General features: G+C 47.1%; 1 protein-coding gene across 3 annotated transcripts; it reads left to right on the top strand.

Annotated features, from left to right (window-relative positions):
* Positions 1-8025: 8025 nt before the first annotated feature.
* On the top strand, positions 8026-23634 carry TGIF2 (TGFB induced factor homeobox 2). Of its 3 annotated transcripts, none has more exons than XM_010975202.3 (3): positions 8026-8216; positions 11670-11877; positions 20873-23634. In XM_010975202.3, exons 2-3 carry the CDS (start codon positions 11686-11688, stop codon positions 21392-21394), a joined length of 714 nt encoding a protein of 237 aa, XP_010973504.1. In that variant the 5' UTR covers positions 8026-8216; positions 11670-11685; the 3' UTR covers positions 21395-23634. The 3 variants fall into 3 exon arrangements, with proteins under 3 accessions (XP_010973504.1, XP_031289729.1, XP_031289728.1); XM_031433869.2 differs by lacking the exon at positions 8026-8216 and adding an exon at positions 9022-9079; XM_031433868.2 differs by lacking the exon at positions 8026-8216 and adding an exon at positions 9127-9440.
* The last annotated feature ends 398 nt before the right edge of the window (positions 23635-24032 follow it).

Here is a 24032-nt window from a genome sequence, read left to right as displayed (position 1 = left end):
CCACTTGTCTCCCAGAACTCTCAGCACAACGGGAAAAACAGACTCATATTAGGGCACATCATCAAGAAATTCCAGTTCACCAAGGATGAGAGGACATTCTAGAAATTTCTAGAGAAGAAAAAGGAGGTCATAAACAAAGTATCAGTATTCAGAATGACTTGGAATTTCCCAACTGCAATACTGAAAGCTGAGAGAACAGAGTAATGCCTTCAAAATCTGATGAAACTTCTGGGTATGTACCCAGAAGAATTGAAAACAGGAACTCAAACAGGTTTTTGTACACCTCTGTTCACAGCAACATTATTCACAACAGCCAAAAGGTGGAAACAACCCAAGCATCCGTGGACGGATGAATGGATAAGCAAAACGTGGTATACATATACAGCAGAATATTGTTCAGCCTCAAAAAGGAAGGACATTCTGACACAGGCTTGCCCTGGATGAACCTTGAGGACACTATGCTCAGTGAAATAAGCCAGACACAAAAGGACAACTACTGTATGACTCCTCTTTTATGAAGTACCTAGAGTAGTCAAATTTATAGACATTAAAAGTAAAGTGGTGGTTGCCAGGGGGTGGGGAAGGTGTATAGGGAGTTACTGTTTAATGGGTACAGAGTTTCAGTTTGAGAAGGTGAAGAAGTTCTGGAGATGGACGGTGGTAATGGCTGCACAACAGTATGAAGGTACTTTAATACCACCAAACTGTATACTTGAAAATGGTTAACACGGTAAATTTTATGTTATGCATATTTTCCCCAAAATAAAAAGATCCCAAGAAAAGTCATTTCCAACCTAAACTTTTCTCATACACAGGGAAGTGCAAATCCTGAAAATTTATCCTATGACTGCACTCTTTGAAATGATATATGTGTAAGGTTACTCACTGCACCATTGTTTGTGATAATAATACTGGAGTCAATCCAAATGACAATCCACGAGACAGCAAAGATAAATATGGTATATCCATATAAGGGAGTAAGAGGTAATTGCTAGAAAGAACAAGAAAGCAGGGGTGGGTATAGTTCAGTGATAGAGCACATGCTTAGCATGCATAAGATCCTGGGTTCAATCCTCAGTACCTCCACCAAAAAAAAACAAACAAACAAAAAAAAAAACAAGGAAGCTCTTCATGTATGGAGAAAGGTCTCTAAGATGTATTGTTAAGTGAAAAAGGCAAGGTGAAGAACAAAGTGCAAAAAGTATTCACTTAATGACCACTTTAAAAATTTTATTTCTGTGTCAAAATCAGGGTAAAGGGCAAGAAATTTCATTTCCAAAGGGCCAGAGGGGATAAATTACAACCAGATCTTCTTAAAGGGTAAGACTTAATCTTTGTCAAGCTATTCATCCTAAGCACTGAAGGCAGATCCAGGTTTTGGGGGAACTGACCCACAAATTCATTACATGAATTTGGGGGGCCTTCATTGAGGATAAAAATGTAAAATTAAATATACAAAATTTGGCACAAATGTAACTATGTATTCAAAATGAGAAAAAAAGCTAGCAAACTACAAATTTTTAAAAAATAAATGTCATAAACATCACAAAATCCAGAAGAATAACATAGTATTTTTATTAATTGCCTGAAACACCTCTATAAGTCTTTTTCCTACTTTTGGGGGCATATGCTTTGATCTTATATGATAATAGTTTTATAATATGATTTAATAGAAAATAAAGATGACTCAGTCTTTCTTCTGACATGTACGTTTATAATTGTGTATTCTGCATTATCAAGTTCATTCCTGGCAAAAGAAAACTTCCATTTTTGATAAGTGTTGTACAAACTGAGTCCTCTGCTTCCATCTTTATAGTCTTCATGATTGGAAGAGTTTTCCATTCCAACTTCTGACTCCAGATAATTCAAACCTTGTTTATCCCCCTTTACCCATGTACTTCTGGTATGGATGCTACAGGACACCTTTATATGGTGATACTATCTGTTCCTGCAACTTTGTGTCATGACAGCCTTTCCCATACCAAGATAGTTGTCAGTATTTGAACCGCTGGTAGAAGTGACTGCAAACCACAAAAACTCAGCCTAAATATATTCTAACTCAACCTTTAGCCAGATTCAAAAAAATGTCCAGAGCCAACAAAACGCCACTTAGCAGGAGGGGAACAGTGAAGAGGGAAGACTCAGTGGAATAAGACAGGGGCTTAACTGATTACAATGATAATTTCTTAATTTGTAAATTTTATGAAAACATATGACCTCTTCCAAGGCTTTGGAAGAGACAGGGGCAAGTAAGGATTCTTAAAACACAAACATCATTAGTTTCATGGAGGAGAATCTGTCTCCACTACAGAAATTCAAGGCTTTCCTTCCTTGGCCAAAAATCTGTCTTTTCCTCCAGTAAAGCAGTAGTCTCAGAATACTCCCTCCTTGGAATATACCATGAAAAATAGTGTAAGAACTCAATGCCTTGGAAGAAGTGACATCACACAGCCATGAAGACAGGAAAGATGATAAAAAATGGTATATCATTCAGAAAAAAAATGTATTGGGATTCTTACCTCACACTGTAAAACAAAATAAATTCCAGATGTAGCAAAGGGTTGAATGTTAAAAATCAAGCCATTAAGAAACAAAATCGGGGGAGGGTATAGCTCAAGTGGTAGAGCGCGTGCTTAGCGTGCATGAAGTCCTGGGTTCAATCCCTGGTACCTTCTCTAAAAATAAATAAATAAATAAATAGACCTAATTACCTCTTCCCACAAAAAAAAAAAAAAAGAAACAAAATCAAGAAAGTCTAAGTGAACATCTTTTGATCACTGATATTCCTCCTGAGCCTAAAAGCAATGGACAATATCACAAAGATTAACATTTGACTAAGTGAAAAGTTAAAAAACAAACAAACAAACCAGCTTAGAAAAATGTTAGAAAAAAAAGCAAACAGTAATCTTGGGGCAAAAAGCTACCTGCAACAAGTATGACGAACAAGGGTTACTATTTAAAAGGACTTGCAAGTCAGAAAGAAACTCAGAATGACCTGAAAAGATGTGGAGATAATTCACAGGTGACAAATGTCCAATAATTATGGAATTTTAAGATATTCAATCTCACTAATAATAAAAAAATGCAGATTAAAAGAACCAATGGCTACTCTTCAGCCATGAAATGAGCAAAGATTAACAGAAAACTGCGAACACTTGATGTGGCTAAGGACTGGGTGAGACTAGCACTCATACACCACAAATGCTGTCATGGAGTGCACTTCGGTAACACGCCTAACAAATATTGTTACTCTTTATCCTAGTAATTCCACTTCAGAGACTCCATTTCAGGAAATTCTCAGAATTGCAAAAATATTTATGTAGAAAATGTTAACTGCAATTGTTGAAAACTGGGGGGAAAATGTAAGTAAGAGGGAGGAGAGACACCTCTCGGGATGCGTGTATATATTTGCATGTGTTTACATGAACATGGAGAAAGGTGAAGAATACATACCTGCTCTCACTACTAATGCTGGAAGGTGGGAATGCTGGGGGAGGTTATTCACTTTGTCTTTATATGTTTTTGCAATGTTTAACTTGCCATAATTAACAGGGTATTTGCTTTTGTAATTTAAAAAGTACTCCAGGAGGTAAGAAAATTCCCACATATAAAAGAGATGAAACCATGCCAAATAGAATCAGAACTCTATTCTAGAAACCATGCCAAATAGAATTGGAACTCTATCTACCCTATCACCTGGGAACCTAATAAAAAGAATGAAGAAAAGTATAGTCATTAAGTCTCCCAAGCCCCACAGTGGCCAACTCTGATGGCCGATTTCTATGGCTGTGATTGGCAGTGCAGGTTGGAGAGCAGACTATCAGAAAAATCAAAAGGGATTTATGCGTGTGTGTGTGCGAGTGTGTATGTGAACTTCGTGTATATAGTCAGTTTACATTACAATGTGTCAATTTCTGGTGTACAGCTTAATGTTTCAGTCATATATATACGTACATATATTCCCTTTCAAAAGGGATTTTTAAAAAATCCCCAAATTAAAAGCACAATGCGCACTAATTAATCTGTCTAGAAGCCAGAGGGCATCAAGAAAAGAGACTGTGGCATCTCTACCTGCAGGACATAACCACCTCCCTGCCTTATCGACATCCCCAAGTTAAAATGCAATACCTTGGGGCCCATCTGAAATATCCCTTTGATGCAAACAGCACAGGAAGAAAATCAGATAATCAAATATAACTAGAAAGCTATTTAAGAAAGCCATGCAGACATAAACAACTTTTAAGTAACACTCCTTACCACTTAACCCAGCAAAGATAAAATTTAGAAAGATAAACCCCAGTATTGCCTAAGCTGTGGGCAAACAAGAATCTATATATACAATATGTTGCTTTCAAAAACATTAAAGCCTTACATGGTAGAATGTCAAAAAAGGAAGAGAACTTTAGGATTATCATGTCCAACCCTCCCATTTCTCAGATGAGAAGGAAACAGGGAATTCAGATTGTCAAATGCCACACATCTATTAGAAGCAGAGCTAAGACACCGTGATAACAGTATATGCTCTGCTGTAAACTCTGAATGCTATTCACAAAGGGTTTTTACACAGTCATTATTTTCTTTGACCCTCACCAAAGGCAGATGTTTCCACAGATAAGAAAACTGAGGTTCAATGGGTTTGGATGACTTGCCTCTATCACATGGCTAGTAGCCCCAAATCCCAGATCCCATACCCTTCCCACCACTGGGCACTGTAGTCCAAACCCATCACGACAGCCTAGGTGGGTGGGTTCCCCAGCTTCAAGCACACAACCTGTCAAGCACTGGGCACTCAAAAATTAGATGAATAAGTGAATCTCAACAACTAGGAGAAAGCTAAGCAAATTGTGGTTGACCAACAAAATACTACAAGGCTTTTAAGAAGATGTTGATAAACTGAAATCCACATTAGATGAAAATGCAGAACCTCACATAAGAGAGCCACAAATCTCCTGGACCTCAGAGACAGGTCTTCCATCTGTTTGGTCTCAGTTACCCAGAGCTGCCTCACCTGATCACCCTACCGCCAATCTCTTCCCACCTCTCCTCAGCCACTGTCTCAGGAACCTGCAGGACTCTCTGCTACCCATACTGCCAAATCCAAATTCCTCACCCTGGCCTCCAAGGCCATACCAGCTGATCCAGCTGAATTACTCACTGACCTTGGCCTTTGCTGGACTCTTCCCCTCTACTCCACAGAACCCCATCTCCTTTATGCTACCAGATCTAGCCTTGGCTCCTGTTGGCTTCCAGTGAATATTGGTCCCTTTCCCCATTTCGATCAAGTCCAGGTGAAAAGGATAGTGGCTAGCTTTTTTCTTTTTCAATAATGAAAATAGATTTGCATGACATTCATTTGAACCTATGCAATAACCAAGTTCACAAGAAACAGACGCAATCAAGAGAAAGCCCCATCATCCGCAGACTTTAATTTAGGTTGTCAGGTACTGAGGCAGAATCACCTCATGCAACCTATCCAGTCCCTCTTCCCACTTGAGGGACCTTGAGCTCCTGAGACTCTGCCTAAAATGGCCTCCTGGGGGGCCACCAGGTTAGCCTGGGCTCTTATGCCATATCTACGTCCCCTCCCCCTCTGAGCCCCACCACAGATCTGTTCTAGGAGTCAGGACCCCAGGTTCATTATGGGGCAAGTCCCTTCTCTCAGGGACCCAGTTTTTTCATATGTGAAAAAGCCAGAGTGGGGTGGCAAAATTGGATGAGAGAAAAATGACCAAAAAAATAACTTCCCAGTTGTAAAAAATTTTCCCATTAAAGTTCTCACCAAGTATATCCAAAGCCCCTTCTTGCTAGGACACTGGAAACTGTCATAATATATATACCTTGGCCATCCTCTAGGTGGGTGCTCACAGACTTACCTCATTATAAGATCCCGCTGTGCAGAGGTACCAGAATGACTTGTAAGCAGTCAGCTCCAGGTGAGGTGCATGTAGTCATTTGAAATTTTCCACCAAAATAAATAGTGCTGCAAAGAACAATCTTATTTAAGAATTTCATCTTTGTTCTGCAGGTATTTCTCAGGATAGATTCCTAGAGGTAGACATTTTAAATTCTGACACCAGTTGAGAAACTTTCCACGGTCATTCTCAAATTCTCCTAGTATTTAGGTTTTACCTGGGGAACTTGTTTACAATGCACAATCTTGACACTACCAGCCTCCCTCTACCTCCCAACTCTTCCCTTCCCCCTCCAGGAAGTTTGGGGAGGGGCTCCTGAAGCTGCTTTGTTATCCAGCTCCCAGGTGTCTCTGCTGCAGACTAAAAGAAGGAGCTGCTCCCTTCCATTTGCCCCAGTGCACCTCATCTAGCATAGGACTTGGGAAACACCGGCCTAGAGGGCTTGCCACTGGCCAGATTTGCAGGGATGTCTCTGGGCTCCAGCCCAAGTCCCCAGTGGCTTCCCCTAAATGGGCAGTCTGGCTCTCACGCCCTTGAGCACAATGCCTGTCACCAAGTGCCAGGGACAGTCACATCCCCAGGCTCACCTGGCTACACTCATTTTCCCTTCCAGGCCCCCCCTTATATAGGCTCCCATCCCACACATGCTCTGAGATCCTTGTGAGCAGGACCCAGAGGTTTTACTTTCGTACCTGAGACTCCCCAAGCCTTCCTTTTTCTCTCAGAATGCTGTGGACAGAGGACCACATCCCCAAGAAATTGTTTGGGGCCTCCACTATGGGCCTCAGTTACCCCATCTGTGAAACGGAGAGCATTGAGCAGGGACACTAACAATGCGTACTGCTGTGAGGAGAGTAGTGTGGCCAACTAGGTTCTAAGCATTTGCAGGTTAGTCTAGCACCAACGGGGAGTCCAGGTGCACCTTAACAGTCATTTAATCAGCATTCTGATTGGCTTAGGGCCAGGGAGCAAACTAGATTTCTGTTCTCAGGGTTCTATAGCTAAGGTGCAATTAAAACCAAAAGCCATTTCAAGGCTGCCGATTTCCAAGCTCAAGGGTCTGGATATCTGAGAACAGATGAAGAACCAGAGGCTCAGAAAAGGCCTTGCTCACTTTTGCGCTGACTCTGTGCTAGGCTCTACGGGGCATAAAGTCTCTCGGAGAGGCTAACAGGGTGGTCAACAAGTGCTTAACAGTACGTGAACAGAGGACAAAGAGCAGGGTAGAGTGTGTTGGCAAGGTTGAGAAAGACCAAGGAAAATGTCCTGGAGTTGGATGTTGTGGGCAGAGGAAAAAGAAATCAGACAGGCCTGCCTCCTTCAAGGGCCCGTCTCAATGGGGTAAAGGCTCGCCTTCGCTATGGGACCCACCTAAGCTGAATGACTGGTTGACCGTGTGACAGGAAGCAAAGTCAAAGCAGCTCATGGGCAAACCAAGGACTGACATATAACAGCACCTACCCCATAAGCGAGGGTGATACACACGCAGTGCCTCGCTTAGCGTCCTTGTGTTATAAACACTCTTTAAGCATTGGCTGTTTGTATCTCTGGTCGCCACTTGTGTGATAGACCCTGGGGCTACGTGCTTTGGGGTGGTGTTCGAGGAAGCCTTTTACCCAACTCTACGGACCCCTGAGGGCAAAAGAGGCGTCGCATTCTCTTACCAGCTGGGGTAAATACCCGGACTAACTGGGCCTCAGTTTCCTCTTGTTGCAAGGGGAACATCAAACCGCTGGCGGGAGATCCTGGTGGAGTGAGCGGACTAACGAACATCATGATTTGCATTATTTCTCCTCTGGGTAACGGCCCCCACCCTCAGCGTGGAGCACACAGTAGGCGCTCCGGAAACGCTCTCCAAAAGAAGGAACAGGCCACTTCCTGCCCCCAAGCGGACAATCCCGATCTGGGTTCCCACCACTCCTCTTCGGAGGCTATGTGGCATTCCTGAGGGTGGGGGTGGGCGCAGGAAGAAGGTGCCCTCCCGGCCCCGCCCCCTCCGGGGGCGGTGGGCGGGGCGAAGCCCCTAGCCGCTGCTGGCCCGCCCCGCGGGGGGTGGGCGTAGCTCGCCGCGCTCCTCACAAAGTTTGTTTTCTCCCTCAGGGCGGGTGGGGGAGGGCGAGGAGAGAGCGGAGGGGAGGAGAGGGGATCTGACGTCAGGCCGCGAGGTGCTTTCCAGCCGCGAGCTGTCAGGCCGAGTGTCAGGCCCGGCAGGTACACGGCGCGCTCCCCCGGCGTCCCCCGCCCCCTGCCAGGACGCCCGCGACCGAGCCCAAGGCCGCGTGGACGGAAAAGCCGCTCGGAAAAGTCAGTGTGAGGCGCAGAAGGGGGGCAGATGGGGACGGGGGATGCGCGCGGACAACTTGGAAAGTTTCTTTTTCTCGGCCCGGCGGGGGAGGGGGCGTCGTCCTAGCCCGTGCGATTGTGGGTGTGTGAGCTCCAGTATGTTTGAGTCCCGACTGCGGGATGATGGCGGGGGCTGGTGAGGGGGGCTGCCCCACCCCCACGGAGGAAGTTCGCTTGGGGCCGTTTTGGGAGACCCCAGCTCCCTACGATCCCACCCTGGTAGAGGGCCGCCCCTGCCTCGGGCCGGGGTGAGCGCGCGGGGGGCGGGTTTGTTTGGTTTCAAAAGTGCACGTTGCTAACCGCCGGCAGCCCCCCCAACCCCCAGCCGCGGCGGAGCCGGGGAGGGGCCCCCCGAGAGTGACAGCTGCGGGTGGGGGCAGCGGAAAGGTCCCGCTGGGCAGCTGGGGGGGGGGGCCCGGGAGCCCGCGCGAGTTCCCTTTTCCTTTGGAACAAAGGAAAGTCTGTCTCTGAGGCATCTGTCACTCCCAGGCGGGCCAAGGAAGCGGGGCGCGTGGGGCCGGCGACCCGAAGAAAGTTTGTGCGCGCTGGGACCCTCGGGCAGGCAGAGCGTGAGCCGAGACTCCCGCGGGGGAAGCGCGCAGTCTCCGGGGCAGGGGGCGGCCAACATGGAGTCTGGGCGCAGAGTTGGGGGGGGCGGTGCGGAGGTGGGAGCCCAGCCCCCTCCCCTCCCCCTCCGGGCCGAGTTCGGAGCACAAAGCCGAGCGCGCAGGCTCGGCCTGCCCCGCGCCCCGAAGAGTCAGCCAGCGTCGAGCGGCGGGGGAAGGGGGTGGGAACCAAACTTTTTCCTGCCCAGGGACAGACACGTGAGTTTTCTTTCTTCCAGAGCACCCGCCCCACCGGGATTGCGGGCCCGCGGGGTAACTGAAGCACCCAGTCTGACGCGGGCTGGGGGTGCTGAGGGGTGCAAGCGCCCCGAGCGCAGGCCGATTCCCCGCCGCCCAGGGAGCCATGTGCTCCGACTCCGGTCTGGGCCGCGGGGGAGGCTGCGCGCTTTGTGTGAACTGCTGGGAATGCAGCGTGAGCGCTCGCCCGGGGGAGTGTCCGGCCGAGCTGTGGGAGTTGTCAGAAAGTTCGTGCGGGAGTGGCTGCAGGTCGGCGCCGTCCAGTGTGTAGCAGGGTGCTCCGAGTGGTGTGTTGAGAGGGTGCTGCCGCAGGCCAGTTAGGGTAAGAACTGATCATTGATGTCTTTTGGAGTTTTCCCAGTCCGAGAGATCGTGGGTGGGTGGGTCGACTGGAGTTATTGGGTGGGCGAATATCCAGAAATTGGTTGCGTGTTACCAGTTGTTCGTGCTAGACGTGGGATTTGTAAACTGTGTGTCCGCTGTATTTGTGAAAATCTTGGGGGTTCCAGGGACTGAGCGATGGGTTGGTGCCAGTTATCTGAGTGCTGTTAAGAGAGTTGCCTGGTGTGGGTGAGTCTGGATGTGAGTGTGAAGTGTGTATGTGGAAAGCCTCCCGGACTGGGATTTGTAAACTGTGTGTCTGCTCTATTTGTCTGTGAAAATCATGGCTGGGGTACAGGACACTGGTGAAGAGGTCTGTGTAGACTGAGAGGTCATCTCCACGGGCCACCCCTGGAACTCCGCAGACCGGGACCTGACTGGCAGCCAAGGTGGAATTTGTACAGATAACCTTGAGTAAACTTCCCACAAGTTGCCAGGGCTGCATCCCTGCTTGAGCCTAGATCCCAACTGCCTTGGCAAGCTAAACCTCGGAAACCTGACCTCAGAAAGCAGCCTGCTGTTGGTGCTCTCTGAGGAGTGGCACCTCTAACCAATGACTGTCTCACCCCCATCTGGCCTCGCTGGGAGGGTAGACCCTTCCCTCGAAAGCCTGGCCTAGCCAGCCCAGATATCTGGGCTCAGGCCCAAGTCGAGGAAACAAAACCTGGGAGATGCCAGAGTCTGTTGGCCCAGCCTGCTAGGGAGCTGTTAAAAGGCCGAGGAGGGAGGAGCCTTGAGATTCTGGCATCAGCAGGTCCTGGAACTTTTGGTTTTAAAATGTAAATCTCTTTTGCATGTACAAACAAGAAGTTTGTCAGGGGATGAGCAACTGAGTTGGATGGTCTAGGGAAACACCTTCCTTCAGTTGACAGATGAAGCGGAAGCTCGAGCCCAGAGGGGAGGATGCTTGCTCAAGGTCACACAGCCAAATTGGAGGGACCAGAGCCCAGCCTTGCTCATTTGTCTGGATTTTTGAGGAACTGATTCCTGGACCAGGCAGGGGCCAGATGACAAAGAATGTCTGAGAGACAACCAGTAGGGATGACTCAACATCTCTGCAGGGTACATAGTAGATACACAGTAAATGTTAATATGGATTGCTGTAAGACCATGGAGGCTAGCTTTTCCAGATGCCTCACTGTGTCTTGGGAGACCTGGTAGGCAAGATGGTATGGGGGAGGGGCAAGCTATCTTGGTCCAAATCCTACTTCCATACAATTATCTTGGAGGTGAGATTTTTTTTTTCGTAACAGCTTTATTGAGATATAATTCACATACCATAGAACTTACCCATTTAAAACAAACAAAACAATGGTTTTTAGTATATTCACAACTATGCAACCATCCCCACAATCAATTTTAGAACATTTTTATCACTGGAAAAGAAACTCCATACCCTTTAGCTTTCAGTCTTCTATCACCCTCCACCTCATTCTGGACGTTTCATAAAAGTAGAATCATATAATGTGTGGGATTTTTTTGTGATTTGCTTCTTTCACTTAGCATAATATTTGCAAGGTTCATCTATATTGTAGCATGGGTCGGACTTCCTTTTTATGGTCGAATAATACTCCACTGTGTTATGGATACACCACACTTTGTTTAGCCCATTCATCTGTTGGAGGACACTTGGGTTGTTTCCCTTTTGGCTATTATGAATAATGTTACTATTAACATTTTTGTACAAAGTTTTGTGTGGACGTAAGTTTTCATTTCTCTTGGGTAGCTAGCTACCTTAGAAGTGAAATTACTGGGTCACATGGTAACTCTGTTTAACAGCCATCTTGGGTGACTTTCTTAATCTCTCTGGGCCTTGGTTTTTCTCATCTATAAAATGATGATGATAATAGTGTCTCCCTTACAAGGACATTTCGAGGGCTGAATGAGATAATAAATGTGAAGTGCTCAGTACAGAGCATGGAAAACAGACCTCTAGTCTGGTACTGCTTATTAACGATCTGATCTGCCATATATTTCAGTAGTTACTGGCCTCTTGAAATAGAGACATTTTGGACTCATCCTTCTAACTTGCTCGGCTTTGGTATAGCCTGAGACTTTGAACTGAATGTTTCTGGTGTCACAGGCTCTAGAAATGATGCGGGAGACTAGGAGAAGTGTCACACGCAGTGCATGGTAATAGTGTCCCCATCCCCTTTGTCATCTGTTTCAGGCCTTCCCGAGACACCATGTCAGACAGTGACCTGGGTGAGGATGAAGGCCTCCTCTCCCTGGCAGGCAAGAGGAAGCGCAGAGGGAACCTGCCCAAGGAGTCAGTGAAGATCCTCCGGGACTGGCTGTACTTGCACCGCTACAACGCCTACCCCTCAGAGCAGGAGAAGCTGAGCCTTTCTGGACAGACCAACCTGTCAGTGCTGCAGGTAAGGAGGGGGTAGCAGGAGACCTGGGTTCTAGTCCTCTCCCAGCCTTGTCTCTGACTCAATTGTGTGGCCTTAGGCCAGTTACCTCCCTTCTCTGGGCCTCAGTTTCTTCTTGGGTCAAATGAGAATACCCACCCTCTCTGCCTCAAGGGAAGACAATTGCGTGAGCTAGATTTCAGATTTTGGAGCATTCTGAAGAGGCAAGGAATTGTTGTTAATGTCTAGGTGTCACTGTTAACATTGGAGGCTGTGAGAGGGTGAGAAGACAGATCGGTGCTTGGTGGCAACTTGGTTTCAGGGGGCAGCTAGTGATCTTCAATATGGTTAAAAAATTAATTGGAATCATGGTAGGGAGAGGGCAGAAACTGGAATCATGGTATGGAGAGGGCAGAAACTGGAATCATGGTATGGAGAGGGCAGAAATGGTATGGGTTCAAAACCCCGTTCTGCCACATAGGAGTTATGAACCATGTCTTGATTTCCCATCTGTAAAGTGGGGTTAGATTGCCTGACTGAACAGTTGCGAGGAACAGATTCAGAACTGAATGTGAAAGTGCTTTGTAAACCACAAACACTCAAAAAATCATGTTATCCACTTTTTGTCAGAGTGTAAGGTATTATCTCCTCTTTTCTGGCCCGTTACTCCAATCCATAGTGCTGTCTGTCCCTCCTTCCCTTACCCTACTCTGAACCTCCCACATCTGCCAGCTTCTGTCCCTCTTCCATGAAGCCTCGCGGTGAGTGTTCAGCCCTCAGAACTCGCATCACCTGACTTGATACTTGCTGGGCAGTGGTTAATTGGAGTCTATGAGAAAGGCTCTAGAATTACAGACCCTGACTCAGATCCCTTCTTCTCCACAAGAGGAAGCCTGGACCTTGGCCAAGGCACTGCCTCCTCTCTCAGCCTCGTGTTTCCTCATCTGAAAAAGGGAGGTGATTGTAGCATTTTCATAGCCAGTGGGGGGGGTGGGGGGCAGGGGGACTAAGAAGAAGAATTCAGGGCTCACTGTGAAGTGTTTGGCACAGGGTGGGTGCTTCTACTCTCCTTTTCCTCCTCGTCCCTCCTAGATGATAGGTCTGGCCTAGCAGTTCCTGGTATCTCACAGTGTACTGTTGAGCGCTGCACTATGCCAGCTCCATGCTGGGTAGAGTTGGGATCCCAGAGAGGATCCAGACACATTCCTACCCTCAAGGAGTGTCTAGTCTGGATGGGATAGCGAGGGAAGACTTGGCCACTGATGTTTGCAAAAAGTGATCACTGCTGGGACAGATGGCAGCAGAGATCCAGGGCAGGGCGTCTGAGCAGGCCTGAGCCTCAAAAGGCCTCCCAGAAGAGGTGGACTTGAACTCACAGGATGTAGGACAGCACAGGCGAAGACTGGCGCCTAAGAGCCTGGATTACCTACATAGCCTCTCTGCTAGTCTTCCCGCCTGCAGCCTAGTTCTTCCTGTCTCTGGGGCTCTTGAACCCTCAGGCCTCTGGGCCTTCTCCCTTGGCTTCTTCTTGACCTTTCTGAACCTGGCTCATTCCATGTAAGCATTTTCTCATGAAAGCATTCTGTGACTCCCCCAGCCTAGGGTTGAGGCCACTGCTTTGTGTTCTAGTGTGCCTCGTACCTGTGCTGTCAAACCACTTGTCACACCATTGAAATTGCTTTTTGTCAAGGACACTGTTTCTCTCATCTGAGTAATGTACTGACTCCTTTTAAAGAAAATATTTTTCATGGCCCTGCCTCCCCTCAGCATGTTGACTTGAATAATTTTTATCACATCACTTAAGCATGTACAAACATAAAATTAGGTTAAAAAAAAAAACCTTCTTGCTTTTGCTGTCATATACAACTATAAAATAACCAGTTTTCCAGGGTAAATAAATGTTAAAACCAATGCAGTTCCATCTAACTGCATTAATGTAACATGGTGGGTGGTGTTTTGCCGACTGCACTATGGTGTATAGTATGACAGAGGCGTTGACTCCGGAGCTGAGCAAGTCTGGGTTGCTAGAGGCCACAGTGCTCCTACTTACGATCAAAATGGAAACACAAAACCAAAACATTCTTGTGGAGAACTAGTACGCCCCTAGGATGGCATATTCCCAGATCCCACTTACAGAAATGTAAGTCTTGGGCTGCTGGAGACTTCTGAAAAAGGGCCAGCTGCATCCTGGCATCCCCCAGTAGGAGGGGTTCCAATGGTGGCTACCCTGCTCTAGAGTCATGCTGAGAGTTAAGGAGCAGTGAGGACCCTCTGGGCACTCCTTGATGGAAACTGTACCATGAATCCCAAACAACACCAGCTGTACATCTCTGCTTGAAAGTCTCACAGGCACCTCAGATTTCCTGACTAATAACTTCTCTAAGCTGGCTCCTTCCCTTCCTAAGGGGATCCCCTTGATAGCTCTCTCTCAGCTTGTTTGGTCTCACTAGTTCGTATACATTTACCCCTTAAATATTTCTGGAATATGACTTTTTTCTACCCTGGTTTAACCTATCATTATCTGATCATGTGTCACTCCCCTACCTAATACCCTTCAATGATTTTTGCCAACCTGTTGACATCAGCTGTCCCTGACTCATAGCGGGCCTCATCCCTGGCCCTCCACATTCCTGCCACACTGATGGATATACCCCAGACCATTTTGTTCTCACCCCTGACCTCACCCCTAGAGGAGCTGTATGCTCCCACAGCACTGGGACTAAGTTAGCATTGGACTTGACTGCTTTTTAGAACACACTAAACTCCAGAGGCTAGTCTTATTTATCACTGTATCCCAAGTATTTAGTTCAGTGCCTGGCATCTGGTAGGTGTTCAGTAAATAAATAATTGCTGAAGTGACAGAAAATGAAGATAACAGTGCTGGAAATACCAATAGGCAGGATCTCAGAAGTAAGGAAATGTAGTGGCTCCTCAATCTGGAAAAGTTAGTTTAAGTCCCTGGAGGCATCTCTTTTCCCTGTATTTAATTTTTAAAATTTTCATTGTTTATTAACATTTGCAAATATCCACAAAAGGAAGAGAATATTATAATGCACCTCTGGCACCAATCACCTGGCTGCAACAAGCATCAACATTTTGCTAAGCTTGTTTTCTCTCTCCCTAGGGACATCTCTTTTGATTGTCTCCTCCTAACAGCCCAGGAGTGATCTCATTAGCAAGTCAATGAGTCATTTAACTAACTGGACTGGTGGTAGTTGCCTGGGGCTAGGCAGTTGAGAGGGTAAAACAAAAAAAGTCATTTGTGAAGGATTTTCACAGGTCCCAGTGATACCCTCTAAGCCCACTTTATCACTGTGGTTTCTAACTGTTCTAAGGGGCTGCCTGTTGGGGAGGGAAGGTAAGCCTGGCAGGGAGGATTCATGCCCATTCCTTCAGTGTAATATTGATTGGGGGTGTGCTCTGTGCCAGACTTAGTGCTGTGTGCTGGAAACCCAGCAGTGGAACAGGCACTATTCCTGCCTTTGGGTAGCTTCTGGCATGGGGTGGGTGGGGAGGGCACATTATTTAAAGGACTAGGAATTCAATGTGATTAATTACCAGTGTGGTGTCAGCTGAGCTGCCCTGGTAGGCAAGGGTTCTCTCAGGAAGCTGCATATGAATGGAGTCCTGACCGGCTTGAAGGAACGGGGAGGTTGTCCCTCTGATACTAGTACAGGGTGAGAAAAGAGGCTGGTGCAGAAGCTGTAGTGGCCTGCTGTGAGGTGAGGGGTGGCCTGGCCCTGTCCTCAGTGAACTTTTACTGTTCAAAGCCGCTCTCCTTACTCTGGCTCCCAAGCTAGCTGCCCCAGTTTCCTCCTGGTGGCAATGTCTGTCTCCCCACCTCAAGGCCTTCCATCTACATATATTTTTTGAGTTTCTGTATAAGCTTTTTTGCTTAAATAAAGGGTTTGGCCCGCAAGGACAAGTTAAACCAGTGGGTTACCATTGGTTCCTAAGCTTGGGTGACAGAACTCTGGGTAGCTTGTTTAAAAACACACGTTTCTGATTTCACCCCTCCTCCCAACCCCCGATCTATAAAGCAGATGAGAAAGTGTTTTTGAAAAAAAAAATCTCCTTCAAGGTGATTCTAATACAGCCAGCTGCCTTTAGGAGCACCTGGATATGGGCGGTCACCACACAAATGGAGGGACCATGGTGTTTCGGAAAGCTATCTCCATGCCCTCACTTCTCTCCCCTCTTTTGCTTTTGTCTTTCAGGGTTGAAAAGACATTAAAATTAAAGCACTTGTGTAGCCTTCAAACGCCCTGCTCTGGTCCTTGTGGCCTTCATCAGCTCCCTGGTGCCCTTCCCACTCCCATTTGCCACAGTGATTCCTCCTGTGTCCTTCATCTTGGCCTCTGATTTAAAAAAAAAATACTGACAGGATAGCAGCCTTTCGGATAGCGCCCTGTTTTATGGTAGAGACAGGCTTTCTGGACCTAGCCTGTGTTTTGCCATATCAATCACAGAATTCACCTTGGCATTCTCCTACCACTTCCCCAAGGACCTTGAGTTGGGGCAAGTCACATGCTTTTTTCCTGACTTAGGCATGGGTCAGGCAGCTGGAAGGGACTATAGAAAATCTGCACAGCCTGTTATCACAGCTGGCACTGGTGGTGCACTCAGGCCTCCTGCCTTTGCCTGGCCCCCCTCAGCTGTGCATTTCTATCGGATGAGAAGACAAAACAGTAAGTAAGCTGCCAAGTTTTCTGCGGACCAGAGTGAGCATGTGGGGGAGTGTGTGTATAGATGTTTTTCTCCTGTTCTCGTCTCAGAATTATAAGCCAAAATGGGAGGTACAGCTAGAGGCTAGGTGCCCACACATATGCTAATAAACACCAGGCTCCCCTCCCCAAGACTGCTCTCAACAAAAACACTGGTCCCTACTCCATTTGACCCAAGTCATGTTTCCCCTGCATACTGGGGTTAGGTGGAGAGGTGCAGCGCTCTCCTATAGCACAGATAGCTAAGGAGGCAGCTGCAGGATGGGGAGACGGAAGCATCTGAGCAAGAAGAAAAGGCCTCAGGCTGATTCTTCAGTCTTTTATCTTTACTTGGCAGTGGTAGTTGCCTGGAACCAGGCTGTCTGGATCAGATCCCAGCCTTTGCACTTGTGACCTTGAGCAAGTTACTGAACCTCTCTGATTATGGCCTCTGTTTTCTTCAACGGTTCAAATAAAATGGAGATCATTACAGAACCTGTCTCATAGGCTGTTGAAAATTAAATGAGTTGTTAGATGGGAAATGTTCAGAACAGCACCTGGTATGTTTTGTGTTCAACAAGTGTTTGTTTTTAGGATTATAATGGTTTTCAGCTATCCATTTTGTTCCTGTTTGGTAAAACACAGCAAAGCATAATGAGAATAGCAGTATGGGCCGTAAAGCCAGAAGACCTGGGTTTGGATGCCAGCTCTGCACTCAGAGGCTCTGTGACTTTGGGCAAGTTCTTTCATCTCTGAGTTCCAGGTCCCCATGTAGTACTTTGGGGATACTGTTTACTACTTTCCAGGCTTTCAAGTAGATTAAACATGCAAGTGAGATGGTTGGCATGATAGCTGGTATCAAAAGTCCTTAGTTCCTTCATCCACCCAACTGTTCAGCCTTGCTTCTCCCTCGGGGCTCCCCTGCAACTCTAGCCAGGATAGGGGTGAGCAATTCAACCAGTGTCTGCTGATGCCTGCTGTTGTGTTTGTGCTTGGTTGTACTGAGAGAACCATACAGATAAAAGAGGGGTAAATGAGAACCCCAGAGGCAAGTCTTTTTCAGGCTGGAATGGAGAGGGAGAGAAACCACAAGAAGCCTCTGGCTCTGCCTTGCCCAGGAACTCTCCAGCCTCACAGGACCTAGAGCTTAGTGCTATATTTGAGTCACCTGTGGAATAAGTACAGCTGCAGGCTGCTGGGCAAGGAGCCATGTCAACTCAAGGCACCAGCGCTTGTCATAGGTGGCTATCCCTTTGGCTGGGTAGAGACAGATAGAGTCCACAGAAAGATGGTACCCAAGGGCTTGCCCAGGTACAAGCCAAGAAAGATGATAGGCAGGGGTAGAAACTGGTACAGGAGTCCTGAGGAGAGCTGGGGTTTGATCCATTCAGCAAACGTTAGAAGAATGTTAGGCATTGCTGCAGCCCACGAAGTTCCCAACATCTCAGCACAGGGGAGGTGAGGGGGAAGGGTTCCTGTCTTTTCTCCCCACTACAGCAGCTGCTACGTGCTCTGTAAGTATCTGTTGATAAACTGAGAGGAGAGAAAATACAGGACCAGGAGAAGGACCTACAGTATGAAAACTAGGTCAAGCCATTGTTTAGGCCCTTTTGATGGTTTTACCATGGTGTTCTGACCTAGTGGAATCAGCCCAGCCTGCTGCTCTGTTCCTTAAACCAAACCCTTTCTTGCCTCAGGACCTAGGCATTTGCTGTTCCCTCTGTCTAGAACATTGTTCCCTCAGCTTTCTATAGGGCTGGTTCTTTCTTATCCGTTAGGTCTCAACCTTCCCAGACTTCTTATCTACAGAAGTCTTTCTTATCTTTATATACTACCGCTTTATTCTTGTCTGTTTCCTTATTTGTGGCTATTCATTATGTTTGTTCATTGCCAGTCTCTGCAACTAGATAGAAACTAGATGGAACTAGACGTAAGCTCCACAGGGCAGAATGTATGTCATTTTAATTAACAAAAGCACCAAGAACTGGGCCTGGCACATTGTAAGCACTCAGTGAATATTATTTGAGTGAGTGCAAAACCTTGAAAAGGAAAACAGGAAAGTGAGAAGTTCTAACCTGACTGTTTCAGTGCATAAAATAAGCTGGGCTCCAGGGTCCTGAGAGAAAGATTCAGAGAGTAGAAACTCCCATTCCCCTAGACCCAAAGGCCCAGGCTGGGTATCCCTGGCTGGAGGTAGAATCCTGCCTGACTTCTGCAGGCTGAGCTTTACATATGTTCATCAGGAAAATGGGAGTTGATCAAACTCATAGGACTGATACAACTGTTGGAAGAAAATTGCACAGATGTATAGTGCTCAGTAAAGGCAGGTATTGGTAAACTCTCAGCAAAGGCTCCCAGAAAGATCCCTAGATGTGTGACCTACCAGGCCACACCAAAGCCTCTCCCCCAGTCACTAGTGTTTCTCTCTAGCTACTTTTGTGTTAGCAAGAAAGTGACTGGGCAGCTTTTTCCCTGTGGCAGCTCCTCAAGTGGAGGGCAAGAGAGGGAGAAGGACTTGGAGAAAATAAGGGGTTACATTTGCCTATTTAAGGAAGAACATGTTTTATATTTATGCATGTACACCAGCCATGCAGCTAAGAAACTGTTTCCTAGCCTAATCCATAACTGTTTAAATAATACCCAGGTGAGGTGTTACAGAATCAGTCTTGTCACATCTCCAGGCTGTTAGGAGTAAATGAGAGGAAAGAGGGTTTGAGTGGCTGATCTTTTAGATGATCAGGAATGATGCCATGATTAGGTACCTGCTCCTCTCAGGTATGCAGAAACTATTCACACTCTTCCTGAACAGTAATCTCTCTTCTTGGTGTGATTCATTCAAGTATGAAAAGAAACCGCCAGGCCCTACAGCAGCTGCAGCAGAAGAGAGATGTGTTTTGAGTCCATTTCTCTGCTCTGGCCCTGTCTCTAACATCTTAGATCAGTCAATACTTAGAGGAGTAGGCATTCTCCAGGTAGCGAAGAGGGTATTCCAGAAAGAAGGAATGTAATGTGCAAAGGCATGGAGCTATTTTCTTTCCTTTCCTTTTTTTTTAAGCACAGGGCCTGAATAAGGGCTGGTGAGCAATTTCACATGAAGAAGAATACAAGGGCTGGGAAGATAGGCCATGATAGGGGAGGGTTTTAACACCTGGGCCCAGGAGTCTGGACTTGATTCTGTAGGCAGTAGGAGACAAATGACAGTTTTCTAGAACAGGAATAAGAGTCTTCACATTTTAGAAAGAGGAGTGAGTGACCACTGGTGAAGAGGCTGGATTGGAGAGCTGTAACGCTGTGGGCTATTAAAAAGAGTCCAGACAGATAGGGGACAGGGTGCTAGTTATGTCCCGGCTTTGCAGCATACCACTGAACAACAAGAAATGTCATGCCTCATGTATAGATCCAAAAGGATTGACCTAAACAATCAGCTAGACAGGAATGGGGTCAAGGTAAATGGCAGCTTTCTCAGCAGCATGTTAGGGAGATAAGACTTGAGGATGTTGGCCGAATTCATCTGGAACCACTGATCCTAGTTTTCTTCTGACAGTCCCGTGGTGTCTTTGTGGCTCTTTCTCTGGCATACTCAAGACTACTCCAGAAACTTAGAAGTGAATCACCCTTGGCACCATCCCCTCTCTTCTTTCATATACTCATATCCAACTGGGCACCAGGTCCTGTCCTTTCCAGTTTCCCAACAGATAAAATATTTGTTATCTCCCTTAACCTAACTTGAACTACGAACCTTTCTCCCTCCTTTTACTGTTTTCCACATAGCAGGTCACTTCTTTGCTAAAAACCTCCTTCAGCTCCCCATCGCCCTTAGAATAAAGAACCAAATCCCCATCATCAGAGGTAACCTCTAGTTACCACTCCGAGCTCCATGTAGACAGGTCTTCCTTCTCTGAGCTCACAGGCACTTTGCTGCCACCTGCCACCAGGTCTTTTCAGAGATTCCCTCCAAATGGAACACTCTTCTCCCTTCTCGACTCCCACCTAACCTACTGCTTATCCTTCAGCTCTCAATTTGCAAGCCATTTCCTCAGAGACTACTACCCTGAGTCTACAAAGACTAGACGGGGTCTTCCCATTATTGTCTTCAGCGGCACCAACATACCTTCCCTTCTTTAGCTGGATCACAGTTGCAATTTTATTTTCATTTATATGATCTCTTCTTCAACTCTCTCTTCCCATCATGAATCTCTGAGGGCTGGGATTGTGCCTAAACTGTTTGCTGCTGTGTTCCTAGTGCCTGGAACGTAGGTGCTTTGTGGCTGATTTTGATCAAATAAACTGATCACAGTCCCTTATACTCATTCCAGATATGTAACTGGTTCATCAACGCCCGGCGGCGGCTTCTCCCAGACATGCTTCGGAAGGATGGCAAAGACCCTAACCAGTACACCATCTCCCGCCGAGGGGGTAAGGCCTCAGATGTGGCCCTCCCCCGTGGCGGCAGCCCCTCAGTGCTGGCTGTGTCTGTACCAGCCCCCACCAATGTGCTCTCCTTATCAGTGTGCTCAGTGCCGCTCCACTCAGGCCAGGGAGAGAAGCCAGCAGCCGCCTTCCCACAAGGCGAGCTAGAGCCCTCCAAGCCTCTGGTGACCCCTGGTAGCACACTCACCCTGCTGACCAGGGCTGAAGCTGGAAGCCCCACAGGTGGACTCTTCAACACACCACCACCCACACCCCCTGAGCAGGACAAGGAGGACTTCAGCAGCTTTCAGCTGCTGGTGGAGGTGGCGCTACAGAGGGCTGCTGAGATGGAGCTCCAGAAGCAGCAGGACCCATCGCCCCCATTACTGCGTACTCCCATTTCCCTAGTCTCTGAAAACCCCAAGTAGGCATTTGCCAACAAGGGTGCTCGAGGCTCGAGCCAGCTGTCCTGGGTTTCCGTTTTGGTTCCCTTTCTTACAGAGGGTTTTCTTTGGATCACTGCCAAACATCGGATCATCTCCTCTGTCCAGAGGTCTTCAGCAGGAAGACGCCAACTGGTGTCCCTGCGCTGTGATGGGACCTCTCCTCTGCTGACTCTGCCATTTCTCCAGGCCTCCTCAGTGATGAGACCAAGAGATCGGAGACAGGCATGGTGCTGCTGCTGCTTCTTCAGAGAATCCCCAGGACACCTTTGTTCCAGCCTGCTTTCCTGGGCTGGGCACAGGAACCCTGCCAAGTTCAGACCAGATCTATGCTGGGTCCAAGTTGCCCCAGACAGGGCCTCTTTTTGTTAAGCCAAGTGTGGACATTCCAAGTTCATAAGTGAACAAAAGAGGAACCCAGAAGATGTAACAGAACCGACTCCACCTGAATGTTTAGGTTTTTGCTAAACTTTGTGTTTATTTTCCCCTCTTTGCTGTGGTTTGCATTAATGGGAGTAGTTAGCCCAGGTGTGGGGAATGAGAGTGCTTTTCGTGATGGAGTCTGATGAACTGGGAATAATCCACCACTGCGATTGGTGATTGTTTTACAAGGAAGGAGTATTTTCATTTGGGGGACCAGCTAAATCTGTGAAATTCCAAATGGTTGTTTTATTGTTGGTTTGGTTTACAAAAAAACAAAACAAAACTATTATGGGCTTTGGCTTCTCTGCATCATGCATAGAAGGGGATAAAGCCACAGCCAGTAAGAGGGTCCAACGAAGAATCTGACCAAACCTTCTAGGTGTGGAGCAGAGAAGGATGATAAACAGAGAGGTGTATTTTTTGGTTTGTTTTTGTTTTTACTGTATTGTGGGGGTGGGGGAGGGGGAGGTAAGCTAGACTGAGGCAGTGGGATGTTTTGTTTTGTTTTGTTTTCTCTTTAATGTTTTCCCCTTCTCTATCCTTGAAAGCTTCACCCTGCAGCCTAAGTCTTGAATTCCTTTTAGGAACTTGGATTAGTGGGGCCAGAATGTCAAAAGCTCCCTATAGCTCCTATTTGGAGAGAAGTGAGCCATCTACTGGTCAGGAAGCCCTTTTAGCTGACTCAGATGGGCAGTTTTTCCCACCATGGTGGCAGGAAACTATTCCTGAGGAAGCATGGAATAGTGCCCTCAGCTGCCTGTGGAACTGCCTTCAGAGGAGGCTGGGGCTGGAAGTCAGTTACCAATACTATTCACTGTGAGTCCTTGTGTTGCACCTTTCTTTACATTGGAGTCGCAGAAGCCTCTGCCCTGAACTTCACAGTGAAACAGATCACAGTTAGTCTTACTCTCCTCCCTCCTTTTTTTTTGTGCTGTTTCATTGCTGACAGCAATATACCCCACCTTTCTAGTATATCCTAAGAAACACTAATCCTAGGTTATTAGCTAAAATATTTTTGTTCTGAATAACATTGTTACTGGGCCAAACGACCCATCAGGAACCCCAGCCTGTAGTTTCCTGAGGTTGCCAGGTTGGGCACTGGGGGAGAGTTTCTGGGTGTTGGCTGATTTGGGTGGGCCTGGCCGGGAGAAAGGCAGCAACATACTTTTTGTCCTTTCTGGGATGATCCCTGAAGACTTCAGGGAGGCTCCCCCATTTCTGAATGGCTTGGCCCACCCATTGCTGTGGGAGTGGGGATTGGTTATTTAAGGAGAGGGAGCTTTGCTCTCTGATGATGGGCAAGTTTTCTAGGCTCACTCTTTTGCTTCCCCCGCTCCCTGTGCCTCTCCTCACATGCCCTGGGGGGATCAGGGATCCTCACCCTCCTGAGGCCCAGCTGGGGAAGAATGAACATGGCAGCTTCAAGATTAGTTGAAGCTGCTGTTTGCCCAGCCTCCTCCACCCCACCTGTGTCTGTGAGCCCAAGTCTGGTATGACTGTTGCAAGACACTTGCAGCAGGGGACTCTACAAATACATTGGGCTAGGGTGGGATTTTTCCCTTCCCACAGTGCACTGAGCAGTGGAGGTGGTAAGGGGTGAGGGAGCCATGCTGCTGAATTCTGGTTGGCATTCCTGCCTTGTACAAGATGAGGAGGCTGGGGGTAGGGCAGCGTCTGCTTGATTTGGTTGTGAGATAAACCTGGAGGAGAAGCACAGTTATCCCGTTGAATTATTTGAGCAAAAAACTACTGTAAATAACTTTTGTTTTTGTCTTTTGTCAAATAAAGTTGTTTTTGGTTTTTGTTTTGATTTGTTTTTTTAAATGAGAAAGATTGATCCACTGTGACTCTGGGCTCAGCCTGGAGATGGGACAGTTGCTGAGTTCTTACTCTGCCTCACTCACCCTTCCTCCAGTAGCTGCTTTTAAGTGTTGTGTACTCTGTGCCCTTATTTCCTTGGCCTCAACCCCATTCCACATCCTCTTCATCAGTGTGTGCAGGGGGTATATGCATCCCAAGCTGGGCCAATCTTCCCTGGAATCAACGGTCATGCTTTGGGGCTCCTAAGTGGTAAGGGAACTTAGGGAGCTTGCAACTTTGTCCTCCCCCTTTCTCAATGAGGAAGGAGCGTGACCACAGTATGAAGTCAGCACAGAAAGCAGCAGAGATGTGATATATGGATACTTGAGTCATGTCTGAA

The sequence above is a fragment of the Camelus dromedarius genome, chromosome 18 (genome assembly GCF_036321535.1).
Source record: "Camelus dromedarius isolate mCamDro1 chromosome 18, mCamDro1.pat, whole genome shotgun sequence".
Taxonomy (NCBI): domain Eukaryota; kingdom Metazoa; phylum Chordata; class Mammalia; order Artiodactyla; family Camelidae; genus Camelus; species Camelus dromedarius.
The sequence above is the reverse complement of the archived record's forward strand: the minus strand, read 5'-3'. Positions and strand labels throughout refer to the sequence as shown.